General features: G+C 43.2%; 1 protein-coding gene across 2 annotated transcripts in view; it reads left to right on the top strand.

Moving 5' to 3' along the window:
• The window catches only part of UTRN (utrophin), a 1,532,463-nt gene that overhangs the window by 606,749 nt on the left and 911,025 nt on the right, over window positions 1-14,689 (top strand). For both annotated transcript variants that reach the window (XM_078648677.1, XM_078648678.1), the window contains 4 exons: window positions 1,247-1,419; window positions 11,209-11,359; window positions 12,405-12,580; window positions 13,693-13,825. In XM_078648677.1, the coding sequence (XP_078504803.1) occupies window positions 1,247-1,419; window positions 11,209-11,359; window positions 12,405-12,580; window positions 13,693-13,825 (633 nt within the window). The remainder of the gene's footprint in view (window positions 1-1,246; window positions 1,420-11,208; window positions 11,360-12,404; window positions 12,581-13,692; window positions 13,826-14,689) is intronic.

A 14,689-nucleotide genomic window follows, 5' to 3' on the forward strand; every position in this document is an offset into this window, starting at 1 on the left:
CCATACTTTGGATGTTAGAAGGGCGTTGATGTACTATATTGACAGGACACAACACTTTAGGAAAACAAAACAACTTTTTGTTGCCTTCTCGCCACAGCACAAGGGCAACCCTATTTCCAAAGCAGGAATAGCCAGATGGATTGTTAAGTGCATCCAGATCTGCTATCAAAAGGCTAAACGCACCTTAACAATACCCCCAAGGGCGCACTCCACACGCAAATTGGGGGCATCCATGGCTTTCCTGGGGAACATTCCTTTAGAGGACATTTGTAGAGCAGCCACATGGGTTACACCACATACCTTTACAAAACACTACTGTGTTGATGTGCATTCCAAACAGCAGGCAGCTGTTGGGCAGGCTGTTCTCAAGACACTTTTTCAGGTTTCTGCAGCTGGCACGGGCAACCGCCGCTAATGGAGGGACTGCTATATATTCTATGCAACAGATATGAATTTAGCAGCCCACATGCCTCGAACTGAATATGCTACTTACCAGTATGCATCTGTTCTTGGCATGTAGGGCTGCTAACATTCATATCGCCCACCCTCCTCCCCGGTGCCTGTCGCAGCTGCAGACATACTCTTGTATTCAATCATTAGCATGGACATCCTTTACACTTTACACTCCATCTCGGCCACAATGGCTAAAAACAATCTGGGGATGGAGCCGATGCCCATGCGCACTGTAGTCCAGGGGAGGAGCCACCTATCTCAGGATACTTCGAAGACTCTTCCAGGACAACAATGTGCGATCATCCGGACCCAACACTAGGCGGCGATCTAATGCAACAGATATGAATGTTAGCAGCCCTACATGCCAAGAACAGATGCATACTGGTAAGTAGCATATTCAATCTATCAGATTAGACTTGTGCATGCTTCACCGTTCTAGCATTGGAAGCCATTTCAGTGGTGGTGAGGATTTTGCCCCAGGTTTTGTGAGAGAGCATAACCTTGCAAAACACCTCTTTAAAGCAACAAGGGATTTCCTGATTCTGGTCATAGCCCATAGGTCTACGTGTTAAAGTTCAGTGTAAAGGTTTAATACCAAAAGTTATTTTTAAGCTTTGATTAAATAAAGGATGACAAACATGCATAATTGTCCTTCTGTTTTGTGTTCGTGCTGCCTCCTCTCTACCCATTTCCCCATACAAATGTATTTCTTGAAGTTTCATTGTGGTGTTTTTCACTGTATTTTTTGCACTAAAGGGTAGTTTTTGAAGCTCTTGTCTCACTTTGCTTGCAGAACATTAAAGACCAGCTGGAGAAACTTGGGGAGCAGATTCAAGTGATTCACGAAAAGCAGCCTGATGTTATACTGGAGGCGTCTGGCCCAGAAGCTGTACAAATTGGAGATGCTCTGACTCAGCTGAATGCCGAATGGGATAGGATTAACCGAATGTATAATGACCGTAAGAGGTATACCTCCTCTGTTTTCTTCCACTTTGCTGTGATTTTCTTGTCTGAATTGCGCAAGTGCATTTTGATAGATATAGAACCTATTTACATTCTTTATATTTTAACTGAATGATCAAAATAAGCACATACAGTTAAGAGACGGAGTTCTTTCAGTTCATATTTATTTATTTATTTATAAAGCTTTTTATGTGGTGTTTCCTTGATACAATTTGTTTTTCCTGTGAATCACTTAAAAAAGAGTTTTCGTGGACATATCAATGTTCCACTTTCGAAGCAAGGCCTACAATTGGCACACTTCGGGCCCAGCCCATTCGCAAAGGCATTTTGGAGTACATAAAGTAGTTCTCATGTAGTACTTATTTATGCACACTTAAAAGCCCTTGGGAATTTTTTCTCCAAAGTGTCTAAAATTGGAATATTAAGATAATATTGATATACAATTCAAAGAAACAGAAAGGCTTGTGTCCTCTTTGCACTTTTACTGATGGAGAATTGGACTTTTCAGGGTTCAGTCATGAAGTCATGTAAGAGTACTTAAAAGTACTCCTGTAGTATTACTCCAGTACTCATTAATGGTTTTTGTGACCCAGCCTCTGTGTCCGTAAGAGACAGATTTCAGACTGGTGTCGGGGAGAGATTCTCTGCTGTTTGGAAAATTAAATAGTAGCCTATTTTTAAAGTATATAGTCATACAAAAGCAATATGTAAAGGTGAAGTTTTTTTAAAACGTTCTGTAAATGTGAAGGTAATTGACGTTGGTGTCCTTAGCTTCATTCCTGTGAGCAGCGCATGAATACCTCAAGGTGACCTCAGATGTAGCTCTGGTATGTGCCAACACAAGGAGAGCATGTGTGAGGAGAAAAAAAACACAGTGATATGCTAGATTCTAGCATGTCACTTAGTATTTTAGAAATAAAACTTCATTATGAAAGCTCCAACCTTACAATCAAAATGTTTTTTTTTTTTAAACATGTTTTAATTTGTGAATTAAATAACGTATTTTGTCATTTGTTTTCCTTGGTGTACATTTGTTTCTGTACTTCTGTGCATGTATTGTTTTGAAGTTCAAACCATTGAAATTTCATAAGCCAATGTTGCTGGCTTCCAGTGGTGATTCATTGGGACGGGGGTCAGCAGAAGTCCAGAGGTTATGAATGCCTAGCCATTGAAGATTTCAGTCATTTGAATTAAAGTATTTGCATGCATTAGTTATTACAAACTGGAAGGGTTTTGAGTAAATCAGATAATGGAAATATTTCATAATCAAAAGGTTCCTGGATGTCTTTCCTCTGTGTCTTGCCTCTAGAGTAACACTTCAACTAAGGTTGTTGTATAGGAATATAATTCAAAAAATGGGGAAGGGTACTGCCTTGTTGTATCCGAAAACCAACTTCTTTTTAACACCACATGCCCTTTCTCACTTTGGCTCTTTTGGCTAGTAGAAAGGACTAAGTAGATTATGTAATAAAAAAAAAAAGCCGGGTTATTGCAATTTATCAAGATATATCAGTATTATAGAAAAAACAAAGTTGGTTGGCGTTTCGCATGATACCCCGGTAGTAAATAGTAATACTGGGGTCGGTGTCTCATGTTGTCCAAGCATAGTGTTCACAATAAAATTCACTGGTGAGGGGGTTCAAATGACAGCTTTTTGGAGTGGATTCAGTCATATAGCGTGCCTTTTTAGGTCTAACTGGTAGGTGTATCTCCATGCACAGACCACCCACTGGGAGAGATGTATTGACAGTAAATGAAGGAGCCATAACTTTAAGGCAGTGTTTTCCAAACTATGGGCAGGGCCGGACTGACTACCGGGCGTTTTGGAATGCTGCCGAGCTGGGGGCTGATGTCACTGCGGTGGAGGCCTGATTTCGTTGATGGAGACCTGCGTGTGCTTCGAAATAAAGCAAAACGAATTTCGTTCAGTACACGCAGGTCCCCATCAACGAAATAGGGCCCCAGCTCAGCAGCATTCCAAAACGCCCGGTAGCCAGTACGGCCCTGACTATGGGTCGTGAGCCGATTTTTTTTGTGGGTCGTGAAAGTGCAACCAATAAATAAAGATGCCTTTAATCTCTGTATTTAACTTGTCACATTTGCTGCATATCAAAGACAGGTGAAATGTCAGGCTATGTGTTTTGACAAATTGCTTCTTATATTTTTTAACACTAGGATTGGTGTTTACGTACTCCTCTCACTATGCGGTCAGAGAAAGAAAAGTTGAGTGATTTACGTGTCAGACTTGCTGGGGTAAATGCAAATGACGTGTTCACATTTCTTAGTTAGGAAAGCAAAAAATTAAGCAAATCTTTTGTAATTCTGAAGTGAGATGGAAACAATGATTGAAATACGATTGAAATAAATTAAGACACTTGACATAATGATGTGCAAATGACAAATATTCACTGAAACCTGATTTCCACACATTATTATTTGTGTTCAGTATAGTTTTTTTTTAGGAAAACTGTATGTCTATGCAAATGTAGTGGCTGTTTTAATGGAACATATACTGTCTGTTAATGAGAGCGCGCCACTATTAGCCTGCCTCATATCAATGAATAGCTAGCTGGGTCGTGAAAGTTTGGCATGCTAAAAAGTGGGACTTGATTTTAAAACAGTTTGGAAGAACTGCTCTATGGAATCGTCCTTCTGCTTTTGAGCTTTTCACCTGATTCAACGTTGCTCTTGTAAGTACAGAGGGACGTAAATACTGGGTGATCTAGGGGACATTCTCACTTATTGCACGTTCACCTCCATTTTTGGTCACAATTGTGCCTATGAACTCTTTATGGTGTTAACTAAGAATATACAGGGTAAGAAAGAAAGTTCACCATAGAAGCCAACAAGACTGTCAACGATGTTCCTTTCCCTGTCCATGGTCCCTTACCATGTTGCAGACGGAGAGATTTTGAATTGCTTCCTCCTTACTGCTAGGCATGCATGGGCACCAAAACATTCAGCTTAAGAATGGGAGGTGTCCTGTTCAATCAAGCATTGGCTGTTTACTAGTATGGAGAGCAAGAGGTGATGGGACTGTAATAAATTATTGCTGTTGTTCTGTCGAGCAATGTTGGAAGGGAACAAGGTCGCTTCTTGGGTACAGTTATTTGATAGGGCTGGTCTCCGAACAGGTTTTTATTAAGATAATTTGTTTGTACATATAGTCTTCACGCTTTGTCGTTCCAGGGTGGCAGCCCACACCGGCTGTGTTAATACAGAAGTGCTCTTATGTATGGTTGGCTGACCCCCTATCCACTGCCCAATTAGAGAGTATGGGTGAGTGGACTGGGAAAGGATAGAAAGAAAAATAGAGAAAGAGAAACAAAAGCATTATTGTGCCATAGGTTTGCGTCCTACGAGCTTCTGCTGTGATCTGGTGGGGGTGTTGTCTGGAGCCCTATGGTCACTTTTTAGGTTTCACCTCGCCGAAAGGCTGCGCAGCAGACTTTCTGCGCAAGGCGAAAGCTTATGTCTAGAGATGTGTACTCATGTCCCGCCCCTCTGTTCCATTGGCTAGCTCCATAAATGGAGGCTAGCCATTGGAAAAGAGATCTGTCCGTCAATTGCGGAGCAGATTCGGGGGCGTTCCGGCCATTTTTACTCATCCCACCCCTTTTCCTACGTCATGCGGCTGTGGGCGGGGCTATTTTTTTGAGGGGGAGGTTTGTTTTGGTCATTTCTCCTCGAAGGCACCGCAACGAGGGACGTCTGCCTGGCATCGGCTAGCAGGTAAGCGGCATATTTTACTCCCGTTTCAGCCCCCCTCCCGCTGTCTGTGAGCCCGTCCCCCCCCTCCCGCTGTCCGTGAACCCGTCCCCCTCCCGCTATCCGTGAGCCCGTCCCCCCTCCCGCTGTCCGTGTGCCCGTCCCCCCTCCCGCTGTCCGTGAGCCCGTGTGTAAATGCATCGTAAATGCTTGTTTCTGATTATCAAACAGAATCAAACATTTTTCTGACAGTGATCCTGCTCCGCTCGCTCCATCAGTGACTGAGCGCCAGAGCCGGTGCAGCGCCTCGCCCCCCCCTCCTCTCACAGCCGCCCCCCACCCCCCTCCTCCCCCCACGGCGGTCCTGCCTCCTCCCTGGCTGCAGCACCCCCCCTGCCATGGAGTCTGCACCGGAGAGGGGCAGTCAGCACCTCGCCTCAGCAGCGGGAGCATCCTCCGAGGGAGCCGGGACCTAGAGCGGGGTACCAGCGGCTGCAGAGCACGGGTTCGAGAGAGGAAATCAGGACTGGGGCTCAGAGCACGCGTCCTAGCGCCTTGACACAGGGTGCAGGCTCCAGGAGATCCGGGCTCCATCGCCTAGATTCAGGGTGCCTGCTCCTGGGCGCAGATCCCGGGTGCGAGTCCAAGCGCCTAGAAACAGGGTGCATGCTCCTGGGCAGAGACACGGATCTGGTTCCAGAGCACGGGTTCTAGCGCTTGGATACAGTGCCTGCTGCAGAGCTGAAAGCCGAAGTGTGGGCTCCAGAGCCCGGGTTCTAGAGCGGGGTCCCTGCAGGAGACGGGGAACCAGCGACCATGAGCTGCCCCTCGGCGTGGAACAAGGAGACCGGCGAAGCCCTCACCTTCCTCGGGTAAGACCTGCGAGGCGCTATGTTTCACATGTGATGGGCGCGGAGTATCAGCTCAGGGGGTTCATGCACGTGGTGAAGCGGTCTGTGTGCGAGGGTGGAATGCACAGCTCGTTCAGCCCCTTTGACCCTCTGCGTGACGCTTTTTCAAATAATTTTACTCTAAATGCCGGAGCGTGACTAGCACCGAAAGCCGCGAGGCGCTATATAAAGCAGCTCCCAGAGTGAAATGCCTCTAGTGATCCACGCACCTGCTGCAGAAGTCGATGTGCGGCCCCCGTATGTCTTGAATCCAAGTCCCGGATGCGGTTAGAAGCAGAAAGGCTTTGGCCTCTAGGCACTGCTCCTGCGTGGCGCTGTATCCAGCAGCGTGATCAGGTAACTGATCATTTCTAAAGGTAAAGGACTCAAGGAAATTGTAATTTATTCGTTCAACATGTTTTTAAGATTGGTACATTTATATACAATTTTTTTGCAGCCAGTATCTTTTAATATAATCATTTATAAACGGAAATTTAGCTATACAGACAAGGGTCCAGAAAGGGTTGCCAGACGCAAAGCAAGAGGTTTTCTTACTTACTAGATGATATAATGAGCGATTTACCTAACCTCTCTTGGAGATTATGCATTTTTATGGCACACGCAGAATCTTCTAAATGTTCCCAAAATTGCCTATTAAAAACACACTGCGCGGTGAGATGACGTGGTTGGCCAGGATCACACTGTTGGTTTCACTGTACGAGCCGGGATTCGAGCCCGGTTTTCCCAGACACGCCACCTGCAATGCACCTGCATTTCTTCCTGTTTTTTGCTTTACTTCACAGGACTTTGGTGATGGCTTCATGGCCCTCCATTAGACGGATTAATAAACTCTGTTTCTGGAGTGGGACTCCCCCCACCCCCCCCGTACACGTCACCAGGGTGAACTTGACCGAGCTAACAGTCTCGACTCCCTAATCGAGGAAGCTTTTCGGCATTCCACTAGAGGTCGTTGGGGTCAGTGACCCTTCACCCAGACCTGCTGGGAGTTCATAGTTCAACCCAATCTTTCCATCAATGCTTAAACCTGCCTGGGAGAATATTAGCTGTAAGGATGTCGTTTTACTAAATACATATATGGACATGTTTGCTGGGCCACTTCTAGGCATATCCCACTCGTGGACGACAGAAAGACCACAGGGGGGTACACCCATGTGTGGATGTATGGAGGACCCTGAATACGGCCAAACCACACTTTCGAGCAGAGGATTGCTGAATGGAGGGTCACTGTGCACAGCTGTTCCGACGCCATGCTGCGGCCAATCACCAGTTGTGTGTTCATCATTTCACCTCCAGGGAGTTTACTTTACATATCTGCATGTGTGTGTGTGGGAGAGACAGCAGTGTGAGAGCGACAGCAGTGTGAGAGAGACAGCAGTGTGAGTCATCTAGGGAGAGCATGGTGTGTGAGAGAGCATGGTGTGTGAGAGGCAGCAGTGTGTGAGAGACAGCAGTGTGAGAGACCTTTTATTTATGTTTTGGTTTTTGAAACCTAAATAAAACGCATTATCTGCAATATCATTAGCTCAAACTCGCGTAAATACGCGACCTATTGCATTGCAAATGCTTTAGGTCTCGCATTTGCGAGAGATTACGCTATTGGTATTGTAAATGACAATGCCATTTATTTATTTATTTATTTTCAAAACCAACACATAAATAAAAATGTTGTCATTTACAATGCCAATAGCTCAAACTTTTCAAAAGGCGAAACCATTGCATTGTAAATGCTTGTTTTATTCTGTTCACGGGGGCTCATAGGGGTCCAGGAATTTGTCTAGTGTCTTCCACATTCCCCTGGAGGTTTGTTTCCATGAAGAGTATCGGAGGGCAGTGATATCCGCCCCTCTGAGGTAAGTCACCCAGTTGAGCCATGACTTGAAAGTCACTTTGGCTGTGTCTTTCCATTTGGTAAGAACTATTTTTATTGCTAGTTATGCTTCCTAAGAAGACCAGTGTGCCTGCCCCCACTTTCTCAGCTCTCGACTTTCTCGTGACAATACATCTCTCGACTTTAGTCACCCTGTCTCTCATTGAATGAATTCTCATTTCATTCCAATGCCAGAAGCAGCACAAAATTCCTCTGCCCGAGCTTCATTCTATCCTCTGCTGACCTTTCTACAAGACAGTTTCAGTTTCTCTTTAGACTACAGCAATTGATTTTCACATTGACTCAATGAATAGTCTCTGAAGTTAATTTAATTTTGATGAATTAAGTTTTGTATCTTTGAATTTTATGCCTCACTTTTCGCATCAGGTTATTAACAGTTTCTATCGGAATTCATACTGGACGTGGGCCAGATCCTGCAACAACAGTCTCGTTCTAGACCATGCTGGGCACGCAGCAAAAGTATTTGCTGGAGAATTCGAAAATATCCTTTTAAGGGCTTCTGTACTTGGAAGATGCCCTATGCATAGGAGTCAACTTTAAACTGCCCGAGTGTGTCCGGAGTGGCTTAACAGTGCTATAAGTCTTGACCTTTGACCTCTAACATCACCAGAAGTAACACTGTATGTGACAGAGAAGAGTCACTGTACAGAGAGAAGAGTAGTGTAAGGCTCAGACCCTAATGTGGGAGTAGAATGACAGCTTTATCTTGGTATGTTTGCTTCATTGCAGTGAATAGAAAATGTCCTTTAAGAGCACTCGGTGTTCCGCTTTATACTTGCCAGCTATCCATCTTCATGTCTTTTTTTACCTTAAAGTACTTGGAGTATTTTTAATTGAATGACACCATTACTGCAAGGCTCCGTTCTGTTGTTGGATATTGGCGCTTTAGACATTTCTTACTGTAGGATTACTCCTGTACTTCTAGTTAGTTTACGATTTTTTTTTAAAGAATCTCCAAGTATATCTTTCTCTTGGAAAACTGTGCCAGCTTTATTTTCTCAGAGTAATTCCATGCATAAAAAGTATGAATGCAGAATTTCCAACTAGAAGCAAATGTAAATTTTGTGTCTACCATAGGAAAATATTTGTCACATGGAGTGAACCCCTTTCCCTTATCCTCATAAATAGGGCAGTGTTTCTTTCTTGTTCCCCCCTGGAAACACATTTACTCCTGCCCTTTATAGGAGTCTATTAGCAAGTATACCTATGGTGGGAAAATACCTGCTAAGGAATGTGAATACCTTTATCCCCTTGGCTGCTGGGGCTATTCCCCTGCTGTGCTGGGGGGCGCGCACAGCGCCCCCATGCTCATGACGAGCTGAGCTCATCATGAGCCACGGTGCTCCGGTGCTCATGACGACCACGCCCGTTTAATATAACGCTCAGCACAGCAGGGATTTAGCCCAGCGTGCGAGCGTTCCATGGGCCATGACGAGCTCAGCTCGTCATGAGCACCGGAGCACCGTGGCTCATGACGAGCTGAGCTCGTCATGGGCATGGGAGGGGTTAAACGTTAAGTGTGGTAGCTGCACATCTACTCTTGTAGGGTGAACAATCCAGGAAAACCTAGAAACTCATCACTAACCCTGAATTTCAACTCGTTATATTCACCAAATGCATAATACCCATGACGCATATATAAATAGCTTTGGGAATGATGCCTGGGAGCTGTAGGACTCTGCACTCACTGCCTGCTCCCACCTCTAGAACAGACTACCTCTGTGCGTGTGTCCCCGATAGAACCTAACAGCACAAGAACACACACTGAGTGCATTATCATTGCACTTTACCCCGCCATGCACCCTTTGTATGGAAAGTAGCTCTGTGTTCAAGACCGCCTTCATCCCTAGCGCAGGAGTACCAGATTTGAATGCTTCAGCTGCCCCGGGGACAGGTACACAATGTCCTCAACTGCACTCCATCAATGCAGCTCTCTGGACTAGACTCCACTCTTGATGGATGGGACTCTTCTGCATTAGACTGCTTCCTTCTGTGAAAAAGTAACAAAGGACTGCATCTTCACTATAGTTTTGAGAGTATACCAATTGAGCATTGAGAGATGTTTCTGTTTTTTTCGGGGGGTAGTGGCAATATTTTTTCAGAGTTTTTTCTAAGAACTTGCCCAAGATGTTCTCAGCAGTGGAAACTTATGAAAGGTAACATTTGTTCGTCTTTCTCCCTTCTTGCTTTAATGTGATGCATTTTAAGTGGAAAGTGGGCCCATTATACTTTGTTACTTTTTTGGGACACTCATGCAAATATATCCAAATACAGTTACAAAGTAAAGTGTGCCTCTTGAAACTTGAAATTTGTTACAGAATAGCAAGGAGAGAAAAAGATGCTGGCTGGCAAATGTTAACTTCCAGATGTTAAAGTTGGAAATAAGTTACACAGGAAAAATAAAATTGGTTGGGCCTTCCCTTTAAGTTGTTATATTTTTGTCGCTGTATTATCGACTTAAACACCTATGTTTACGCCATTTTTGATTTTTTTTTACTCTAAAATGGCAGTGCTTTATGTGAGAAAAGCTTATTTTTGTATGTTTGTGCTGAAATGCACTGGTGTGTATATATGCCTTTGACAATGCAACGATTTTGGGTGTTGGTGATGTGTGACAATGATCAGTGAACTGTTTGTGTCCTGTCCCTTACAAGCTTGTTTGATAGCCATGCTTCGCCACTTTATTGTCCTTTGGACACCTCAAAAATATGTGAACTTCTCTTAAGAAAAACAATGGTTCAAAGAAAAACAATGGTTTCAGAAGGGAAAGTTGTCACCCTCATACACAACGCAAAAAAATTTGCCTATAGACCCTCTGCCCGCAAACGCGTACAGCTGGCTAACTGGGCCTGCCATAAACTGGCACAATCTACATACGTCTCATCATTAAGTGGCTCTACTCTGCAATCTTCCAAAACTTAACTTACACTTCAACCTGTCAGTAGCTTCAGAGATCTGGCCTCTTAGTTCTTTTCCGTCTGTAGTCTGTTTTGCATTTTTATGTTTATGTTTATTATTTGTTTTGTTTGCAAGAGCTGTGGCATATATATAAATGGGTCTCTAGCCAGACCTAAACAGTGGAATCTTCTTTCTTGTGGTTCGTTGACTTGACAGAGTGTGTGAGTGACTGCTGCTTCAGATATGCCAGCCAAAGCATTATCTTTCACATTCAGGAGTGTAGTCTGCATGTAAGGTGTATATAGACATAAGAATCAATTTTTGTTTACTTGATCTTATTTTGTTAAGCACGTTTACAGACTGTATCATATTCATATCTCCCATCAGTGGCTCAGATAAGGATATTGAAGAGTGGAGACAGTTTCATTGCGATCTGAATGATCTCACCCAGTGGGTGACGGAGGCGGAGCGGTTGCTGGGTGATGGCTATTTGCCGGACGGCAGCCTGGATGTGGAGAAAGCAAGGATGCATCAGCAGGTGAGTGGAGATCTTCCAGTTTGCAGAAAACCTGAGTGTTAAGCGTCTTAGTACATCATTCATTAGAGTTCCTTCTCTTTAGTAATTGGGAGTGTGTGTTTTTTTAAGGGAATAATTCATGCTTTATGCCTAATACATTGGAAGCCATGTTTATCCTGTTTCTAAGTACTTCTCTGTTACCAGGATTTGATTTGTATAGAAGTATTTTGTCCCCAGTACTTCGAAATGTTCTATTTTAGTTTGACCAGGACTATTACTTCTTTATTTATTTAATGTCAAATTTCATGCGTTATATATTGTATGTATGGGCATGCTACTGGTATTAATTATCTTAAGAGACAATCGTTTGGAGAAGGCAATGCTGTTCACAGTGCAGTGCTCTATGTTTTATTGACCTCTGAAAATAGCTTTTGCTGGTAACAAAGTGCATTCTAAATAAACAACATGGCACACGTTCGTTATACATTTTTCTAACATGCATTCGTTTTTTAATGAAGAGATGTACTTGGTGAGAGGGTGGCACATTACAGGTGTTAATCTGTCCCTGGTACAAGTATCTTCTCATAAAACTAGCGAGGCTTATTGAGCAATTGCAGATTTCTAAGCAGTTAGCGAACTGTGATTCCACGCATTTGTGTGTTCATTTTAGATACAGGTGGGCTTTTCAGGATCTTTGTGGTCACTGCTTGACATCAGTAAAAATGTTTGCACTTTTAGCATTTGTACGTGAATGACTGCACCATTAAAAGGTAGTGCATATTCGAGAAAGTAGTTGGTGCCTGCTCTATGTGTTCTATTTATTGTTTTTTATTATTGAAACCTGAGATCATGGCCAGGACATCCTGATATACAAGATCCAAAATTGTGACACAGAATTATTTCCTGGCACACATTCAGCTGCTTTTTTTACTAGAAGTATCGACTTCCAGTAGCATTGCATTTGGTTTGCTGTGCACGGTTTTGTTGATCTTATTTCTGGGGCACCGTTTCATGGCTCCACTGTCATGGCCACTAACAATAGCACAATTATATCTCATTCTGGCAGGAGCTGGAGGAAGGATTGAGCAGACACCATCCTTGCTTCTTCAACCTGAACAGGACTGGAGAGGTAATCCTACAGAAACTCCCCAGCACTGATGGAAGCTTCCTGCAGGAGAAGCTTGCTGCCTTGAATAAGAGGTGGAAGGCAATATCTGCCGATGTCTCCGATAGACAACAGAGGTAACGTGCTCAAGGCCGATGTGGAAGTGCCGTTTAAGAAACAGGATACTAAACTCCACAAAGTTTGAGCTGCTAAATCTTTGCTCCCTACTTGTGTTGACTCATCAATTACCTCTACAATACCTTGTTTTATATTCTTAAGTACATAAGTCAAAGGTACTAGTTCTAGTACAAGCGAGCATCAAAAGATCTGAAACCTGTTAATCCATATATCTGAACGATTACCAATCTGACTGTCAGCCGCGTAAATGTGTTACCTGAATGTTTTAAACAGGGGGTTCTGAGTGACATCAGATCGACAACGAGAGTGAAGCTCGAGTTGTCAATGATGTCACTCAGAACTCCAAGCTGAAAAACGTCCACGTAACTCAGTTAGCCATCTATAATGTTATCTTCTGCATAAGCCCACCCCCAATTTATCTGCCAATCCTTATACCTGATAGGCTAAGGCTAAGGATTAATGGGGAAGCCATACTTAATATGACCTGTTATCCCTGTCCGAAATGTCAAAGCATTCCTTACCTTACAAATATCTATCATCTTCATTGCATTTTTTCCACTTCTGTTTCTGTGCTTTCTGCATTCAGTCAAAGCAAACATGTGACACTGCACTGAATGGCTGACAGGCTTTGTAAAGGTGTATGTATGATAATAAACTCAGAAATGTATGTATATTGAATAGGATTGCAGGTCCATACCCCAGATTTAAATTACAGGGCAGTTGCCTTTGAATGGCCAGTCGCTAAAAAACTGACAGTCCCGACTTTTCCACTGACCTGCAGCTCAGCTGCGCAGCGGAAGTGGTCAGCCATGGATGTCCAGATCTGGAAATCTGCGTCTCCCAAACATGGATACTCCTGTTAGTGTCTGATATGATTGAAAGGCACCTTGAGTCATTGCAAAGAGGAATGTTCGACAATCACTTGTATTTGAAGGCACGCAGTGTTCGATATACAGAAACCATTGTTTGACTTGTCGTAGGTCGTTGAAGAAGTAAATTGTCTAGATCCACATGGCATTATTGACACTGTGAAATTGCCACTTAATACCACCGTCTTACAAGGTTGTTTTGTTAAAATATGTTTTTGAATTTATTTAATTTTCTTTACTAGGATGAAGGAAGAAAGCCCCCAATTAGCAGAGTACAAGAAGAAGCTTGATGAGTTTAGCATCTGGTTAGAGAAGGCCGAATATGCTTCTAGATCAGGACCTGCTTATGATGACAAACAGCTTGGAGAGCTGAAGGTAAACATTCACTTTGTATTTTAATGAATGCATAATTCGGATTGCTTTTGTAATGAGAGCAGAGAATGCATATTTTCACACATTTAAAAAGCAGAACTGATGAAGTTGTTTTGAAGCAATCTTTTTCTCCCTTCCTCGCTCTCCCTGTTTCTCTTTCTGTCTTAATCCCTCTCTTTCACGAGTCAAGCAAAGTCACATATTCAGTCTTGAAGTCTGTCTAAATGTCATGATTTGCAAAAGCTCGCTGTGCATAAAGTAGTGCAATTTCTGAAAATATTCTGTTTTTGGAACTAAAGACTTTGTTTGTTCTTAATATACCTTGGGAAATCGTTCTCATCCTTAAGTTGGTGGGCCAGGCTCATTTAAAAGAGAAATATGGGACTTTTCAATTTACTTTTTGTAACTTATGTTTAGAAAATTAAGGGTTTGTACATATTTTGCCAGGTGATGATGGCGGTCATTATATCTGTTTTTGAAAGGTTTGAATTTTTATCCCTAAATTGTACCCATGTCCTGGCAAATTTAGGACCAGCTAGCCCGACCAAAAATTCAGAAATGTTGCGTGCAGTTCTATTTTCTATGTAATCATGAACATCAAAACATAATATTTTGTGGTGCAACCCATGACATATTGAATGTGCATTTCCTCCTTCAGGTGGTGGATAGGGTATAGGTCTTAGATACTTAGATTCTTGATGTACCCTGTTATTCACGTCTGCTACGCACTCTGTGTTCTTGCCTATATCTGCGTTTCATCAGGGGTTGGTTGTCCTTGGGAGTGAGCCCTCTTTTTCATCATATGTGCGGGCTGCCAGGAAATCTGCTTCTGGGAGCACCTTGGATTGAATGGTCTTCTTGACTCTC

The sequence above is a fragment of the Lissotriton helveticus genome, chromosome 6, assembly GCF_964261635.1.
Source record: "Lissotriton helveticus chromosome 6, aLisHel1.1, whole genome shotgun sequence".
Taxonomy (NCBI): domain Eukaryota; kingdom Metazoa; phylum Chordata; class Amphibia; order Caudata; family Salamandridae; genus Lissotriton; species Lissotriton helveticus.